The sequence below is a fragment of the Syngnathoides biaculeatus genome, chromosome 6, assembly GCF_019802595.1.
Source record: "Syngnathoides biaculeatus isolate LvHL_M chromosome 6, ASM1980259v1, whole genome shotgun sequence".
NCBI lineage: Eukaryota > Metazoa > Chordata > Actinopteri > Syngnathiformes > Syngnathidae > Syngnathoides > Syngnathoides biaculeatus.
In genome coordinates, this window is record NC_084645.1 from 8,986,689 (window position 1) to 9,006,445 (window position 19,757).

Here is a 19,757-nt window from a genome sequence, read left to right on the forward strand (position 1 = left end):
ACCACCATGGCAGTGGCACAAAAATGGCTTCACACATCAATGCTGATAAAATTCTCAATTTGTTTCTAGTCCTATCAAATTGATGCATGTGAAATTTCCTAGTGACACGCCATTAGAAACCAATGTTTTTTTAGTTTTTCAATTGAAGTTAATGGATACTCAGAATCCCCCAACTTTTTTTTATTTTTTATTTTGCATTCGTTATCAATTAATAGCATTGGTATTATCTCTGGATCTGTGCAAACAATACAATCTTTTGGACATGTTTTTTGTATGTAATTATCCAATTTGTTTTGTTTTTATTTTATTGTATTTATTTTTTGGGGTGGGAACTTGAGTGGTTCCCACAGGTACCACTCGAACAGAAAAATGAAAATAACGGGTAGCGTTTTCATCCAACACCCAACAGCAAAATTGAACTGTTTAGTCACCATTATGACAGCAGTCTCACTCCCATGTGTAACCGGACTACAGCGACCTTGGGAGTGGGAATGAGAACAGCTATCTTACAAGTGGCCAATAAAAACAAATTAGTTTTGTTTGTGTTAACAATGGTTTCAAAAGCAATAACTTTCCTACAATCAACAAATGAATTCAAGTACACCTTTTTTGCATTTTTTTAAGCTGTTTGGGCGTCTTAATAACTCCTGAAAGGGACCCACTTGTGTGTGGTTTTTTTCCCCTTCATCATTCGTCTATCTCTCATTGTGTGGAAATTATTGGTAATTTGTATGGTCTCCCAAACAGTGTTTTGAATGGAATGAGACCCTTACATGCCTGTAATGTATGTATAGTTAGACTAAATCTATCATTGTGTCCAAATTGCCCCTACGTGTGAGTGTGAGTGCGGCTGTTTGTCTCCGTGTGACCTGCAATTGGCTGGCAACCAGGTCAGGGTGTACCTTGCCTCCTGCCCGTTGACAGCTGGGATAGGCTCCAGCCCCTTCCCGTGACCCTTGTTAGGATAAGCGGCTAAGAAAATGGATGGATGGATGAATGGATGTGTAGCTTGAGGAAACTGACCACATTTTGGATGCACATTCCCTTGTGGATTATGTCGCACACAGATCAAACAAACCCGACAAAAAATGTTTTTTTGCATCCAAGTTAAATCCATGGATCATGTAATGCTTTTGTACCAGGGCTACAATTCCCACTGTTGAGATCTGAGACTTCCCATGGCTCAAGATTGCCGCCCACTTTAAAAATGTTTTTGGTAGAATTTTTTTGTATCTTTTCTGACATAATTTCCATTTTGTTATGTACCTTATTTTTTCCACATTTTTAGTTCTGCTGGAAAGCTTTGCTGTTGCATTTTGTTTAACAGATCATCTCAAAGTATGTCTTCATTTGTTACTTGGTCAGCTAATCCCATAAAGGTTTTGCTGCTTCTTTTGCTGTTTTATCTGTAACTCCATGTCCTAATGAGTCTTTGTCTGTATTTGATGTGTGTACTGTACATTTACATATGGCTATGTCTTTTGGTAATTGAACTGCTATGAGCAAATTTTGTAGTAGCTCTGCATGTGTCACTGTGTTCCCTGTAGTTGTCACTATTCCTCTATTTTTCCAGTATTGTCTGTGTAGATTGTGATACCACCGTGAATACAGCAACATCTGATCTCAGATTGTTTAAGACTGTCCAATAAAATATTGTCTGTACAGTTCAGTCGTCCCAATCCAAATCTGGTTCTTTTTCTGTCCAATCAGGAACATTTTGTTCAACCAAAACAAATTGTCCCAAACTCTTCCACTCCTGTTGTAATGACGTGTGTGGTGGTGTCTATTCCTTGTGTAGTGCATTTAGTTTGTCAGTCAGTCTTGTTCCTGTCACCACGACTGATATACCATCTGAGTACAGATAATCATGATTTTGTCTGGTGTGGGCTGTTATAAGTTTATCTTATACTACATTCTCACATGCAATGAGTCACTTCCTACGTCATTTTGTAATTGTTCAATCACGTCTTGAGCTGTTTGCAGCAAGAAATCTCCTGTTCTTGTGGGAAGTTCGTTTAAAATATGTAAGGTGTAATAATAGAGTGGTGGATTCCTATTTTGTAAGATATTTAACTGTCCTCCCAGTAATTCCTTTTTTTCTTTTTACTTCTATTTTTCCTGTGAGAGATGGAATTAAGCGCAGTCCTAGTTTCAGCAAGCCATCTCTTCCCAAAAAACGTATGGGACAAATTAAAAAGTTGCATTTTGGGAGCATTAGTTGTGACATTTTTGATGGAGAGATGGCTGCTCTCTTCCTCATCTGCGGCCACAATTATTAAATGTTTCGCATAAAGCTCCATAAATTTCTCCTTTCTCTGTCAGAAAGGTGTCAATTTTCTTTTTCTTATTTTGTAGCACTCTTTCTGCGTGTAGTGCTTGGTTAAGGTATTGTTACAGGCTGCCATTCGGTTTGTCAACCCAATGTTTTTCAATCCATTATTTTATAGGATTATTTGAATTCACATGAAGAACATTTTTTAATTGCCCTTGATACACACTCCCTGGAGTGTGATCTTCAGGAATGCCACTGTTTGCTTTAAAACATACATTTATTCCAATTCTATATTCTTCAAATGGTTCATTGTTGTTTTATTTTGCTCTTCCAATGGCAGAATTTTTTTTTTTTTTAAATCTAGCAGAAGTGCGCGATATTAACCCTTGAACTCCCTGCTGCTGTTAGAAAGTACTTTGCTGTCAACCAAATTTATTGTACTTCCACACCATTTAAGTGGCCTAAATCAACTTTATGAGATGTGATATGTTTTATTGCCGTTTTCACATCATCTTGAGTCCAGCTTTTTTGTGTGTGTCTGTGTGTGTTTCTCTTATTTTATCCTGCAGGTTAACTATATATATATTTTGTGTGTATGTTGAGCTGGCCAGCAAAGTCATATTGTGTTATCCACAAATTTAGATGTTTTGTTTTAGTAGGACATTTGCTTTCTACAAACTTATAGTCCTTACACATCATTATTATTATTTTTTTTTCAGATGTTGTGTTTCAACTATTTTGCTATTTATCAACTATTTTGCGATTTGTTTTTCCCCTGTTGGAGTCAGTGGTTCACCTAGGGTGACTATACTGACTTCTCCCTGAACAGGGTGACAATTACGTTCCGTTTGAGGTAATTCTCAAGCTTCTACCACAAGTGGCGGAGAATTCTTACCTCTGCATCCTCAAACAGTTGTCACTCAATTTCCTGTTCAAATGAGGTAGCGAACCTCCACTCACACTTTTACACATGGACACGTTTCACGGAGCTCACGTACAGGACACACCTTGCCCTTTTCTCAGTTTTATAGACTAATTAGTCTACTCGATAGTGACTAGTATTCTCGAGGTTTGGTTCTGCCGCAGTCACCCAGACGCGAAATTCACTCATTCCTCATGAGTGTGGGAGTTTCCTACTCACCAGAGATGTCTTCCCTTCCTTCGGCTTCTCGTCAACCCTCAGCCTCCAGGCGCAAAGTCGAGGCCCAGTCCCGGAAAGGGTCTCAAGTGCCGTGGCCACGGTCTTTGCCTGGACGTCGATTCGGCCCCTGGAAACCTCAGGTATCTTGAGATCCGGCTCGAAGGACCAAGTAAATGTCAGGTTCACCAATCAGACATTCATTAAACAGGACAAAAAAGGAAGCAAAGACACCAGTTCAAGTCTCGCGAGGAGAGGAACTGTCTCGTACAATTCACCACTGCACTTAATGATTATCCTCTCCTCAGCACCTCTATTTATTTAGTTTTAAGATGCCCCTTATTTACATGGATGTTACAGAAAGGAGACGACAAGCAAAACAGTTTGAAACAAGGTGTACATGTTTGTTTATGTGCGTGTGCATGTGTGGAAGATTGCTGAATACATGTGTGGTGGTGGTGTCATTTCTTTAACAGGCAGCAGTTCTAACAGTTCTGATGATTAGATGTTTTTGTTCTTGCTATCTCCTGCTAGGAGGCTGCCACATTATCTAGGCCAGAGCAAAGCATTTCTTTATTGGAGGCAAATGTATGATAATTATGATCACAATTATTCCTACAATTGTGTTAAAATATAAATATTTGAGGTCCTTCCTATTAATATTTTCTCCAAGCAGTGACATAATTCTGGGGCAGCTGTGGCTCAGTTGGTAGAGCAGGTCATCAAGTGGCTGAAGGGTGCTGCTTCAAGATGGTCTGCTATTGAATCGTCCTAGGGCAAGTTTGTGAACCCTATTGTCCTCCCAGTGGGCCTGGCAGTGCCCAGCATGGCACTAGCCACCCATTGGGGTATGAATGTGTGCATGAATGCGTGAATGAGCGTGAGTCGCTGTGAAGCCCATTGGGCATCGTCATGGTACACTGCAAATAAAGCACTTCGTTCATCATCTGTAAATATGATCCTTCCATCATGTGTAATTAACATTGGGTACACATCCTAAAATGAATCATCAAAATCAAAAGATTTTGACATCTAGCACAATATTGAATTTGAATGAGTGTTGCCGTTATACTTTACTAAGTTCTTTGTGAGATTTACCTGTTATCAGCAATAAAAAGAGAAAGTGTATGCACTCAATTATCATCAAAATTGCCATTTGTTGGAAATCTCACAGTATTGAATGTAAATGAATTTTACAGAAACAAAAACTCGGGCATGGGTGGATTTCACTGAGGCTATGGGGAAAGAACAGTGGACAGCTTTGAGCAAATTCTGGTCCACCATCCAATATCTCAGGACATAGGACACTGTGAAACACAGAGGAGAATACTTCGAAGACCATCCCAATGCCACCGACACACCTCCCCATGAGGAAGCACTGTCTGGGTTCTCTGAGGCGGGCTCCCGTTTATCTGGGATTGAGGTCAACGAGGTGGTTAAAAAACTCCTTAGTGGCAAGGTCCTGGAAATGGATGAAATTCACCCTGAGTTCCTAAAGGCGCTGAATGTTATGGGGCTCTTCTGGTTGACTCACCTCGCCAACAGAACGGAACAGAATCGGTGACAAAGGGCAGCCCTGGCAGAGTACAACCCTCACCGGAAACGAGTCCAACTTACTGCCGGCAACACAGACAAAACTCTGACACCGGTCGCACAGGGGTCGAACGGTCTATATTGGGTGTTTGTTACACTATACTCCCGAACAACCCCCACCAGAACTCCTCAAATGACCTGCTCGAAAGCCTTCTACAAGAAAACCAAACACATCTAGAGTAATTGGGCAAACTCCCATGCACCCTGCCAAGGGTGTAGAGCTGGTCCACTGCTCCACAGCCAGTGAGTGTGTTATGAACCTAACCAGATAAAACCTTCCCCCCAATAGCCTTATCCTTCATTTCTCCATAATAAGAGAGAGACATGTGGTGCCACAAGCAGCAATTACCTTTGCTAAATCTATGTTTGCACTCAGTGGTACATTGTGGCTCAATGCACAATACTGACTGATTTGGTTAAAAAGTAGTGGGGACACAGAGATTGTTGAAAAAGTTATTTTCATTCAACTCAGCAGTTTTCTGAACTTAAATTGACTTTTTGGCAAATTTCAAACACATTTCTGAGTTCATCACAGTACAGAATCTGCTCTTTTCTAAATCCTAAATGATATAAAGGTTGAATGCTAACTCGGAAAAGGTGTCAGTCTTGGTCTTGTTCGACCTAAGTGTGGATTTTGTTAGGGTAGTTCATAATATCATTTTTAATAGTTAAGAAGTGTGGAAAGGACTAAATTGAAGAACTGAAATTGTTCAGGTACTACCCGGTGGAAAGGAATTGTTTTGTAACCAATGGAAGTGTTCAATCTCATTGGATGGCATTGACCTATGGTGTTCCTCAAGGGTCAGTTTTCTGACCCCTCCTGTTCAGCCTGTGATACCCCTCGGTCAAACTATTCAGAACTTTAATTTTGAGCTGTGCTTTTGAGCTCGTCCAGACAAGGGGAAGCACATCCATGCTTTTATCTCAAGTAGACTTGACTATTATGATGATCTGACTGGTCTCCCCCAAAAGAGCCTCAGCTCATTCAGAATGCTGAAACTCGGATTCTGACCAGAACAAAGAGGTCACAGCATCCAATTTTAAAGTCTTTACACTGGCTCCCAGTCAGCTTTAGAATAAATTTAAAGTTCTGCTACTGGTCTATGAATCAGTAAATGGTGTAGCTCATCAATACATGAAGCAAATGCTCATAGAATATAAATCCGGGTTCTGAGATTGACAGACTGAGGTCAAATAAAGGAACACAGAGTCCAAAACAAACATGGGGAAGTGGCATTTCACTATCATGCTGCACTTGCACAATGGAATAATGTGTCAGCATAAGTGACATCAGCCCTATGTGTGAATGTTTTTAAGTCCATGTTAAAAACTTTTTTTTTCTCATGCTCTGAAGAGCATTTCTACTTTTTAATGATATTTCTTGCCCTGTACCATTTTAATTGTACGTAAATTTTTCTTTGTTTTAAATGATTAGAAACATTTTTAATTGTATTTTAAATGCTTATCATCATATAAAGCACATTGAGTTACAGTGAAGAAAATAAGTATTTGAACACCCTGCTATATTGCAAGTTCTCCCACTGAGAAATCATGGAGGGGTCTGAAATTTTCATCGTAGGTGTATGTCCACCGTGAGAGAGATAATCTAAAAAGAAAAATCCAGAAATCACAATGTATGATTTTTTAATGATATAGCAGGGTGTTCAAAGACTAATTTTCTTCACTGTACCTCATATATGAAATGCACTACATAAATAAATTTGCTTTGCTTTGCTTTGATAGATGCAAGAGGTCAGTGGTGCTGAGTGCAACAGGAAAATGTATCACTGAGCCAGGGAATTCAACAAAGTGTGAAACAATACAGTGCTGTATGTGGACATTATCAACTAATTAAGGGTATGATCACACTGTAGGTCAATTCCATTTTTTTGCTGAATGTGATATCTGTCAGTTTCTTTCATGTCAATGTGAAGAGTACAATTACAACTTGCTATCCACGACCCAGGCCTCTTTCATATGTGGCTAAAAATAGCATATGTAACCGATCCGAATGCAATATGGATATTCAAGGGGAACGAATCCAACCTGTACGTCATCAAAAGTTGTCGAATATCAAAATTGTTGGACAAAACAGATGCACGAAACAAACGGCAGGCAAAGGAACACCCAACATCCATCCATCCATCTATCCATCTTCTAATGCTTTTCCGGGTCGGGTCAGAGGGGCAGTAGCTTTAGCATGGTTACCCAGAGTTCCCTTTCCCCAGCAACTGAATGTGTCCTGGGTTATCTCCGGGTCCCTTTCCGGTAGGACATAGTTCAAATGCCTCACCAGGGGGATATCCGGGATGCATCTGTATCAGATGTCTGAGCCAGCTCATTTGGCTCCTCTCAATGCAGAGGAGCAGCAGCTCAACACTGACCCCTTTCTGGATAATCGAGCTTCTTACCCTATCGCAAAGGGACAGCCTGGACATCCTGTGGCAGAAACTAATTTCAGTCGCTTCGTTCCTGGATCTTGTTCTTTCTGTCACAACCAACAGCTTGTGACCATATTTGTTGGTATAAACATAGATCAACTGGTAAATTGAGTGCTTCACCTTTCGACTTTTTTCCCTCTTTACCACTACGGAGCGATACAAAATCTTCATCACTGCGATCCACCTGTCGATCTCCCGCTCCATTTTTCCGTCACTTGGGAACAAGACCCCAAGATACTTGAACTCCTCCTCTTATGCAGGATCCCATCCGTGACCTGGAGAGGGTATGCCACCCTTTTCCGACTGAGAACCATGCTCTTAGATTGGAGGTTCTGATTCTCATCCCAGCAGCTTCACACTCGGCTGCGAACTTCCCCGGTGAGCGTTGAAGATTACGGCTTGATGAAGCCAACAGTACCACATCATCTAAAAAGAGCAGAGACCCAAAATATGGAGCCCACTAAACTGGACACCTACTATGCCTCGGCTGTGAGAAAAAACTCTGTCCATAAAAGTTATGAACAGAATTGTGACAAAGGGCAGCCTTGGCTTAGTTCAACCTTCACCATAAATTTGTCCGACTTATTGCCGGCAATGTTGACCAAACTCTGACACTGGTCATACGAGGACCAACCAGCCAATCTCAGGAGGTTGGGTACCCCATACTCCTGAAGCACCCCCAACAGGACTCCCGGAGGGACACTGTCAAACACCTTCTCCAACTCCACGAAACATATGTAGACTGGTTTGGCGAACTCCCATGCACCCTCGAGGACTACCGAGGGTGTAGAGTTGGTCAGCTGTTCCGCAGCAACGATGAAAAGTACACCGGTCCTCCTGAATCTGAGATTTGACTTCTTGATGGGAAACCTGAATCCATTATTTTTACTCGTTGTGCTGTCGTCACAACACGTTACTATGTGAAGCTAGACAGTCAGTGAATTTATAAAGAAATTCCGTACACAAGGCGTTCTTTTCTTGCTTTTATGGAGGTCTCATGTGGTAAATGAATTAACAAATGTAACTGAAAGATACAGAAAAATATACATTACACTGTGCAGTGTGTGCCACTGTGCAAAGTACAGGTAGCTATCTTATTTATGTTAAACACAACAATAGCTGTATCAACAATCACTTGTTTACATCGAGCTTTCAAATAAAATATATTTGTGACCTCAACCTAATGTCTGTGAACATACAATACTTACAGAGACAAAGGTTTCTCAAGGTTCAAACATTTAGAACACATTCAGCGTAGTTATGATGTGTTCTCAAGCTTAATGTTCACCATGCTCATATTTTCACCAGAGATATGTCAATCATCCTCTAAAGGCATAAAGAGCACTCACTCCGCATAGAAACTGAATGATCCTCACAGGTAAAGAGGTGTCACTCTGCCGCTTCTCCTTTTAAAACACTTTAGCCCATCGCATCATGAAATAAATATATTTTTCTCATGAAATATACAAACCTTTTAGCTAAAGACATTACGCTCGTCATAAGGATTTATGGACTCTGTCTGGTCCCTCACCTAGAACTTGTTTGCTATTGGCGACCCTACCAGGGACATGAAGCACCAGACAACTTAGCTCATAGCAGCATCAGGACGATAAGGTGATGGCTTGAGGAGGGTAGATGATTTAGAGCTGATAAATATAAGAAAATATTCACTTTGGTTGCACTAAATCTTTATAATTACCATTAATGCGTCATAATAAGACCTCTATGGGGGGCGGTATTTAATTCCGTTTACATGGCATTTCATACTCTGCACATGCAGAATGTGACATTCTGATTTGTGCACATCTATGTGACATCACTGACCCATTCAATCTTCCCCATCCAGTGTGTTTTTGGAATACGAATGACTACGTAAAAAAATCTGATTTAACAAAAAAATTCAAAGTGGGCATGATGCCCTGCCATGTGAACATAGCCTAAGAAACAAAAAAACATCATCATGGCCTGACAGCCGTGCCGCAAGTTTACCAGAGCGACAGCATTTTTTTTTTTTTTGCTTTTTTTTTCAGACAAACAGTAAAGGGATTATTTGAATATCATAATGTCATAGAAGCTTGAAGAAGAACCTCTTTGCAATGTCAAAGTATATATTTTCTATATCAGTATTTATTCTTCTATTTATTTTTTTATAAGGCTCTTATAGTCATTATTCTATTCATGCATTCTTCCATCCATTTTCTAAGCCATAGGGTTAGCTCACTGCCGTTCATTGATGATGTTCAGCAATAGAGAGAACACAGCTTTAGCATTAGCATCTAGTGGAATGTAAACAGCCATAATGATGGCTCAAGTTAGCGCCCCTAGGATGTACGAGATACACGTACTCAATAATGGGTGGACAGCGTCTGTCAATAACCATGCTGTTTTTTCACCAGTCGTCATGCACGTACACACAAAGCCCCCCACTTCTGCTTTTGTCAGAGTTTTCTGCCCGATCCCAGGAGTGCAGAGTGAGGCCTGCTTGCTGCATGGTATCATCAGGAATGTTTGGGTAAGTTTAGGTCTCCGTTGTAATGAGGACACAGCAGTCATGAACACAGCGATTATCCCCAAGTTATAATTCCGCCTCATCCATTTTTTTGGTGCTAGATCTGGTGTAACTTGGAAGATTTGGTCTGTATGGGTTGTTCTATAGCCTGAGGAGGGGGCCGGACCGACAGCCCCGCTTTTGATTCCTCTCTTTCTTCTGCCTGCACTGCTTCGCTGGCCTGACAACAATCCACGGCGAGTCCAGCATTCTTGCTAGCTCGTGTGGATTGTTGTCTTTGCGGTGAAAGTTGCATGAGACTGCTGATTTGTGTCAGTAGCTGAGGTCCAAAAGTTCCTGTAGAGTGAAGCAGTGTAGGGCTGAGGCCTACATGAGCAAATTGCCCAGAAAAAACAAAGACAAGACTCAAAAAGAAGCACTGATAGGGAGAGCCTGTAGGCTGCTGCACACCACCATACTGTCTAATGTCTAATATTTGAAAAAAAAAGCACCATGAGTGAGAGAGACATAAGGATAACTCTGGTTAAGAAGGCTGGTGACTTTATGGAACTAAAGGTGTCAATCTTTGAATCAGAGAGGTATCAGAGATCCCGAAGCCATCTTGGACAATCACTCACGTCCTCTCCACGGCACTGTGCAGCTTTCTAAAACAGACTATACATATATATACATGTATCACGCTGCACGGTGGATCAGCTGGAAAGAGTTGGCCTCACAGTTCTGAGATCCCGGGTTCAATCCTGGACCCGCCTGTGTGGAGTTTGCATTTTCTCCCCGTGCCTATGTGGGCTTTCTCCGTGTACTCCACTTACCCCCCACCACCCTAAAAACATCCAACATTAATTGGACACTAAATTGCACCTAGGTGTGATTGCAAGTGCGGCTGTTTGTCCCGATGTACCCTGCGATTGGCTGGCAACCAGTTCAGGGTGTACCCTGCCTCCTGCCTGTTTACAGCTGGGATAGGTTCCAGCACTCCCCGTGACTCACGAGGGTCGCAGGAAGTGCTGGAAATTACTGTTAGTGATTCTGCAAAGCCATTAAAAAATATTGGTCTCATATCTTGCCTGTTAAATTGATTTGCACATTATTAATTATTTTAAGATACAGTACAGATTGTTTATTATTATTTAGAAAAGTTATGTCAAACAAGTACCCCCCCCCCCACTTGACTCTTTACGGTGCATTGGGACATCTGTTTACGAACTGAATCCGTTGCGTGAGTCCCTTCCCGAACTGAAAAACTGATGGTTCTCATTGAAATAAATGGAAATGCAATTAATCCATTCCTGCTCCAGAATATAGTTATGTTTACTTGACATATATATCTATATATATCTATATATATATAGATATATATATGGTCCTTTTAGAAAAATAATACCAGAACATGTAGTCTAAATACCAAATAGATTTGACATATGTGAATAATACTATGTGAATAGAAGTCATGCACTTGGGAGTTATTGCATTTGAGTAATGTAGGGAAGAGCCAGGAGGTAAGTATTGGGGAGAATTATATGGGAATTTGTTGATAGCTGTTCAGTGTTAATGACCCTGTGGAAGCTGTCCCTGAGTCTGTTTGTGCGACTTTTCTGTGATTTGTAGCGCTAGCCAGAGGGCAGGAGTTCAAACAAGTGACTGCCACTGTGGGAGTTGTTTTTGATGATGGTGGTTGTTCTGCTGAGGTAGCCTCTGAGAGAGCCTTTTTCGTGACACTGTTGTACGCCCTGAGAACTGCAATGAAATATGGGATGGACATTTTGGCCAAACAGTATCCTAAATGAACATAAACAAGGCTGTGCAATCATGCCAAATTAAAAACAACATGATAAAATGCAAGAATGGTGACAAGAGGGCCTTTACGGGGAAACATTTGACAATGAAGCCCCGCTTCTGTAACACTATCACCAGTCAGCTTTCGTAATGTTATCCATCGATCCATTTTCTGAGCCACATATCCTCACAGGGCTTGCAGGAGTACTGGAGCAAATCCCAGCTATCAACGGGCAGGAGGCAGAGGGAACACCTTGAACTGGTTACTAGCCAATCGCAGGACACTTAGAGACAGAAAACAGTCACACTCACAATCACACCTAAGGGCAATTTAGAGTCCCCAATTAATGCTTGTTTTTGGGATGTGGGAGGAAACCGGAATGTCCGGAGAAAACCCACGCAGGTACGGGGAGAACATGCAAACTCCACAGAGGTGAGGGGCCGGGATTTGAACCCCGGTTCTCAGAACTGTAAGGCCAATGAGATAAACAGCTCTATGGCTGCTCTTTCACTCTTATATCACATGTTTGTCAAACTTAATTTACATCAGTTTTCCACAATATATTGTTGAGATTAGAGGACACCCAACATCCCTTGTATGCGACCTAATCATGCACACATCACATTGATGCCAGACTTAGACAAACAGTTCTAATCCAACAAAAGTATGAATTTGTAAAACAACTGTTCTCCATGTTTGTTTGTTGGTGTAGTTTTTTTTTTTTTTTTTTTTACCTACAATCTCAGTGGCGTATTCTTAGGCTCACGTTGAAACATAACAATCAATATAAATGGTTCAGTTGGTATGATGATAGGTGCACCACCACCACAGGTGGAATTCACTGCACAGATGCTCTGTTGTATTTCAGTTGTGGGTGATACAAATTCATTATTCAAGGGGATGAAGCCAGGCTGAGAGCCAGGCCCAGCTGCCTCTGAGCAACACAACAGATCTGTTCACCTCCACACCGGCTGCTTTGTTCTTTATAGCTTGTGAAGGAGCAGTATCCGTTGATCAACGAGGTCAAAGCAATTACAAGTTTCATGATCTTGATTCTGAATTCCAAATGTGGGATGCAGTAGCAAATGTATGACCTGATTTTAAGCTTGAATATATGGCATTCAACGTTGACAAGAAGTGTTTGAGTAGCTTATTGCTAGCCAAACTTATATAAATTGTTATTCATAATATACAGTAGTTAAACATGTTTTCCCTACTTTACAAATGGTAATAGTAAATAACCTAAAGACTATATAGACAGAGCTATAAAGTAATTCTGAAGACTGGGAGAGGTTTTCAAGTGTCATCATGGATATTTGAAAGGTAAGGATCTCAAGTAAAGTCACTGATGATTATTTTGGTGTACATTCAGTTCCCACTCAAAGACTCAGTGAAAGTGTGAGTGTGAATGGTTGTCCATGTCTATATGTGCCCTGTGTCTGATGGGCAACCAGTTCAGGATGCAGTCCGCCTTTGGACCGAAGTCAGCTAGGATAGGCTCCAGCGCCCCACAACACAGATAAGATAAAGACAAACAAGACAAACAGATACAGCAAAGGGCAATATTTCAACACTATTTTTTACATATACATGTATATATACATTCATACATATATATGTTTACACACACACGCACACACACACACACACACACACACACACAAATGATGTATATATATATATCCATGCATCCATCCATCCATCCATCCATTTTCTTTGCCGCTTATCCTCACGAGGGTTGCGGGAAGTGCTGGAAGTTACTGTTAGTGATTCTGCAAAACCATTAAAAAAATATTGGTCTCATATCTTGCCTGTTAAATTGATTTGCACATTATTAATCATTTTAAGATACAGTACAAATTGCTTATTATTATTTAGAAAGGTTATGTCAAACAAGTACCCCCCCACTTGACTCTTTACGGTGGATTGGGACATCTGTTTACGAACTGAATCCGTTACGTGAGTCCCTTCCCGAACTGAAAAACTGATGGTTCTCATTGAAATAAATGGAAATGCAATTAATCCATTCCTGCTCCAGAACATAGTTATGTTTACTTGACATATATATATGGTCCTTTTAGAAAAATAAGACCTGAACATGTAGTGACTAACAGTAACTTGTGTAGTTGTTCATTAAATCATCATTGACTTGACTAGGAATAACATTTCTAAATGTCACAGAGTCATTGTTTTTTTTTTTTTTTGAACGCTTAATTATCAAATCACGAAGCACAGTTGTGTAAAAATAATGTATTATTTGATAAACTATGCCATCTACACTACAATGTTCAACATCATCATGCAAATATTAATATAAAACGCAGTTTTTAAATGGTGATTTCAGTCATAGAGGGAAAAAAAGATCCAAGTGACCCAGCCCTGTGTGGAAAAAGTCAAGGCCCAGAAACTGCTTGGGACACCTTCAGGAGCAATGAATGAAATCAAGCAATTTCCATCAGTGCCAATGAGGTATTTTAGCCCATTGTTTCTTGCAGAATTGTTTTAGCTGAGTCAAAGTGGAGTCTTTTCAAGCATGAATAGCCTTTTTAAGGTCATCCTACATAATTTCAATTGGATTGAAACAACTTTGAGCTTTGTTTTTTTTCAAGCCATACAGAAGTTGTTGAATGCAGTATGATGATCTTTTTCTAAAATGCTGCGTTACATATGTGCCTGATGTTATGGGAACACACCTTCCCAAAAATTCTCATCTTGTTTTATCAGCCCTTAAAATATAAGTTGTGTGTCCCCCACACTGCAAAATTAAATTAACACTTCACGTTCTTTTTGGTCAGCAGTGTTTTTTTTTTACCCTGAACACTGCCACGGATCCCATTGTTTCCCAGTCTCTTCCCTATTGTCGAGTCATGAAAGCAGACCTTAAGTGACGCAAGGGAGGTCTGCAGTTATTTATCTGAAGTTCCATTGTGATGTCCTAAATAAGCTGATTTTGTGGTCTTTGGGTGATGTTTTTTTTCTGGCTCGCCACTCCTAGGAACGTTACACGTTACATTGTTCCCTGCTTTCTTCATTTGTGCATAATGGCTGTGCCACCTGTGTGGAGTGTGCATGTGCTCCATTTGCCTAGGTAGGTTTCCTCTGGGCACTCCGGTTTCCTCCCACATCCCAAAAACATGCATTCATTGGAGACTTTAAATTGCCCATCTTTGTGATTTTGAGTAGAACTGGTTGTTTGTTTCTGTGTACCCTGCGATTAGCTGGCAACCAATTTCGGGTGTATCCTACCTCCTGCTGGAAGATGCCTGGGATGGGCTCCAGCACTCCCACAACCCTTGTGAGAATAAGCGGCTTGGAAATAGATGCATGGGTGGCTCTCAATGTGGTTCGCTGGAGTCCCAAAGCTTTACCTCAATCAATGTCAAGTACCTTATTGTTTCTACCATCTGTGTTTGGGTTTCATTGGATCGTGGCATTTCTGGATATTTTGGGCAACTTTATTTGATCAGATTTGATTTAAGAAAATCAGGCTTGGTTGTGGTCAGCAAAAATGAACTCAGCCTTTCCAAAATATTTGATTAACCACAATGAATTTATGATTCAACAGATTAAGCATAGACAGCCTATACACACGTATCATGCAAAAAGCCAGATGGAATTTTTGGAAAAAATAGTAACAGTTTTGAGACAGCTGATTTCATGTGTGCAACTGCAATATACAGCTGTGCAAACACATACAGAAAATTCATCACTTGACTGAAGTTCACCTGCCTAAATAATAGATATAAATGATAGCTGGTAGATTTTTTTTAAGTGTAATAATGTTATTGGTTGCGCTCAGTGCTATTTTTCAACTGTGGTGAAATCTGTCTCTATGTATTTTTTAAACTGACTGAGACAGAGGCATAGACAGGGAGCCCTTTATTCAATTTATCTGCACTTTAATGTCACATTTATCCTTTGTGGTTGAGCTTTATTACTCCTATCAGTAAAGGTCAGACAAATCTCATTAATTAGGTCTCTTTCCGCTAGGAGCCATTACTTCATGTTAAGGTAGTGGGAAGAATAAAATTTGGGGCTGAACTATCAGAAATGGAATTAACTTATCTCTCGGCTTGAGTTATTTTATTTATTTATTTAAAATGAAATCATAGCAAAGAGGAAGCCTACTGTTTGGATTGCAAGGTGGAGAATGCTGTGGATAAGGCGGGTTGGGGGGGCTTTTGGATGGCGGAATATTAACTTTCTGTGCTTCCCAGCATCCCAATGCACTGAGAGGATCAGTGAGAGCAGAGAGCATCCACAGTCACTCATTCATTCGCAGCCACTGACGCTTCAGTCGCGGACATCAGAATAACAGCAGAGGGAGGGAGGGAGATTTCAGCGCGGTCACTCGGCTGTGCACATATAATCAACATCCAGAATGTTTTAAACAGAAGGAAACTCATCAAAAGCTAATTTGCTGCATATAAATAACCTTCAAGTCACAAGAACTCTGGTTTGGTGGGACTTCACTGATGCAGCGTCGTCATCCAGGGGTGTAGCCGCGGTAACGAGCGACGTAGGTGGAGGACGGCGGCCAGGGTGTCTGAGCAGGCAGGAGGATGCTGGAGGGCAATGCCTGCAGAAAGAGAGTATGAGATTTGTCGAAAGGCGCTCGAGTTGCTCTCCGACTTGTGCTCCAAAGGAGAGGTGCAGGATGACAACTGTTTGGATTTCACCTACTATTTCAGGGATCTGGCCAGACCTCGTTACACGGACTCCGGTAAGGCTCCAACAAGCACTTGCATACCCGTATGCATCATTGAGATATCTTCTCTTTTTTTTTCTCTTAAAGAAACAATTCACTCGCCTCACACAACACCCTCTTGCCATACTCACGCAACTTCACTTTATATCTCTAATGTGCGCACACATCTCGTCTAACTTTATTCGTTTGTAAAGCTAACAATGCTCCTCAGTTCATTCCAAATGTGAGAAAAGTGGACAATTATGAACGTGTTGATTGTATCTTTCAAAGTGGCAACTGTCCGTCTACAGCGCAGCAAACAGAAATGGGAGAGCTGGATTAGATTTTTTTTTTTTTTTGGTCCTCTAATGGACGAGATGGAAATTGTGGTATAGCCCCACCCAACATTCCTTTTAGAGCCCGGCAAACGAACAAACAAGATTGGAGTTAAATATTTTCTTATTTTACGTCATTTGACTATCAAATAGATGGATATGGGAGCTTTTATAAAATTGCAGTTAGACAATAGTTCACAGAGTTTAAAAAATTAAGGGCATTTTAGGGAAAATATTTTCATAAAAGACATTGTTATGCTGTATGTCTGTTGTGTACATTGGTTATAAATTATCTGCAAATGATTGTCGAAATATTTGTATTTTCCATATTTTGAACAGCTGCATGTACATGTATTTTTGTTTGTGTGAGGGGGGCTATAGTTGACTTTGTTAATTGTCTCTGAGGCGGGGCCTTTGCTTTTTAAAAGTGATACAATCCATCATTAAACATGTATGATGAAGAGGAAGTTCAAGCAACCAGATTGGTTCCCCTGAGGAGACATGCCCCACTTCCTCTTGTATTATACTGCTCTAAATGCACGCACACGTAGTTTGATCCACATCAAACAACTGTCCTGTAAACTGAGATGTTGAAGTCAGTCAAGTACACTGAGTAGTGGAGTAATTTTACACACACACACACACACACACACACACACACCACACACACACACACACACACACACACACCACACACACACACACACAAAAAAACATCCCGTCAAAATCCTAGAGACATTCAGACAAGTGGTTTCACAAAAGATTGTCACAGCAAAAGCATTTTAGTTGATCCACCAATTCCAGAAATTCACAAAGTGTTGATTATGTTTCATAACATGCAGAAGCAAAATTTCACCTCGCAATCCCGAATACACCATTTGTCATGTTTACCTTCTTAATTCTTAAATTGTGCAAGTTAACTACACCTCTGTGTAAATTGACCTGCCATTAAAAACCTAATGGGCCCCTTTACGCAATGATCATTATTGTTGGACCGCAAGACTGTATATCAAAAATAACACACTAATATTGAGTTTAAAGTAGCGGCTGTGCATCTAATACATAGTGCTGTAAATATGGACCATGATTTGCTTGAAGGTCAGGATGACACCACATTATACATTTTCTAGAAATTGATTTAAGCTTTTTCAAGCAATGTGCATTTGCTTTATGTATGAATGAACACCCGCTGAATTTTGGTATCAACAAACATGTAAAAAAACATTTTTGGTTGCTGCACATTGATGACTATTCTGGGATAAAAAAAAAAAAAAATCAAATTCCAAAACCTGGATGCCATTTCTTCATCACTACATAAAAATACAAAGTGCATTTTAAAGCATGGAGCTCAAGAAGAAAATGACATCTGACGGTATATCTGCAAATGGAAATTAAATAAAAATACATATTCTCCCACATCGCAAAACATGCACTAACTGGAGACTCTAAATTGTCCTTTGGTGTGATTGTGAGAGCAACTGCTTGTTTATTTCTATGTGCCCTGTGATTGGCTGGAAACCAGTTCAGGGTGTACCCCACTTCCTGCTTGAAGTTAGCAGAGATTGGTTCCAGCACTCCTGCTACCCTTGCGGGTATAAGCAGCTCAGAAAATGGATAGATGTCAAACACCTTATTTTAAATATGTAACCTTGTTTTAATACGATGAATGCTATCAGCAACACATGTTACAATATTCTCGTCATATATTTGAAAAAAAAAAATCTCTTTGAGAATGAGGTTCAAATTCAGGACATTGCTGTCTATGTAACCATAACCACTGTTTATGCAAATGATGCAGCTGAAACGGTGAAGCATCTAATTGTTAATGTAAGCCTGTCTGGACACCTCTGTTATGAAAGGCTCCTTTTCTATTTATATTCAACGCTGTTGCACCATTTTGCTGTTATCTTGGTTAGTTCGACATGATTCCTTGCTGCTTTTTGTTAGGACCCCTTCTGAGGAGTTACTTTGGTCAAAAGGGAAATCGCACAAACAAATGACTCTTGCTGCTCGACTTACAGGCTGCCAGAATATCTCTGTGCAACAAACAGCACATGCATAACCTTGGATACTGTCATTGTAATTGGGTCAACAACAGTCCAGGTTCTATCATTCATTTCAACCTGGGAATCATCACCTTGACTTAATATGCACTTTTATTGTTCTTTAAACTACTGTAGCCTAGCAGAGTGTCACCCACATGTCAGACTTCGTGGACTAAAGTTTTGCTCGGCATTATACAGTGAAGAAAATAAGTATATAAAACACCCTGCTATATGGCATGTTCTCCCACTTAGAAATCATGGAGGGGTCTGGAATTTTCATCGCAGGGGCATGTCCACATTGAGATCGATAATCTAAAAACAAAAATACAGAAATCACAATGTATGATTTTTTAAAAATGATTTATTTGTGTGATGCAGCTGCAAATAAGTATTTGAACACCTGTCTATCAACTAGAATTCTGACCCTCAATCCATGCGGTTTGCCCATGATCCGCATATCATCTAAATATGGCTCAAAATGAATGGGTAAAATTGACCCGGTCACTTCACTCGGTTATGAGATGTTCTCTACTTCGAAAAGAGCTTCCGTGTCAGAAGGGGCGTCGGAAAAATCCAAATATCTCTGTTGTTCATAATAGGTGGCACAGCGTGTTTTCAATGATGAATTTCCCAGTGTGACGTCACAGACAGAAGATACAGCCAATATGGTGACCACTTGAATGTCGAATGAGACTTTGTGCATGGATGACACGCTCTCCGCCCATATTTATTTTTTCGTATAGACATTGAAGCGACTAATGTTATATGTATTTTTCATTACAATATCTATTTTAGAATGTTTATAGGCGTGACACTTGACCTTTAAACACACAACAACACACGATTCATGTTGCGTTAATTCTTATAGTTCATGAATGATAAGGATTGACGTCTTTATTACGGCAACAGTTCAGTATTTTATGGCCAATGCATGGTGGAAGCCACATGGCTTCACAATTT

The 19,757-nt window shown here is 40.3% G+C and overlaps 1 protein-coding gene across 1 annotated transcript in view; it reads left to right on the forward strand.

The window, feature by feature from the left end:
- The first annotated feature begins 16,305 nt into the window (after positions 1-16,305).
- The window catches only part of syt9b (synaptotagmin IXb), a 63,957-nt gene continuing 60,505 nt past the window's right edge, over positions 16,306-19,757 (forward strand). The window contains exon 1 of the mRNA XM_061822531.1: positions 16,306-16,453. Coding sequence (XP_061678515.1) covers positions 16,306-16,453 — 148 coding nt within the window. The remainder of the gene's footprint in view (positions 16,454-19,757) is intronic.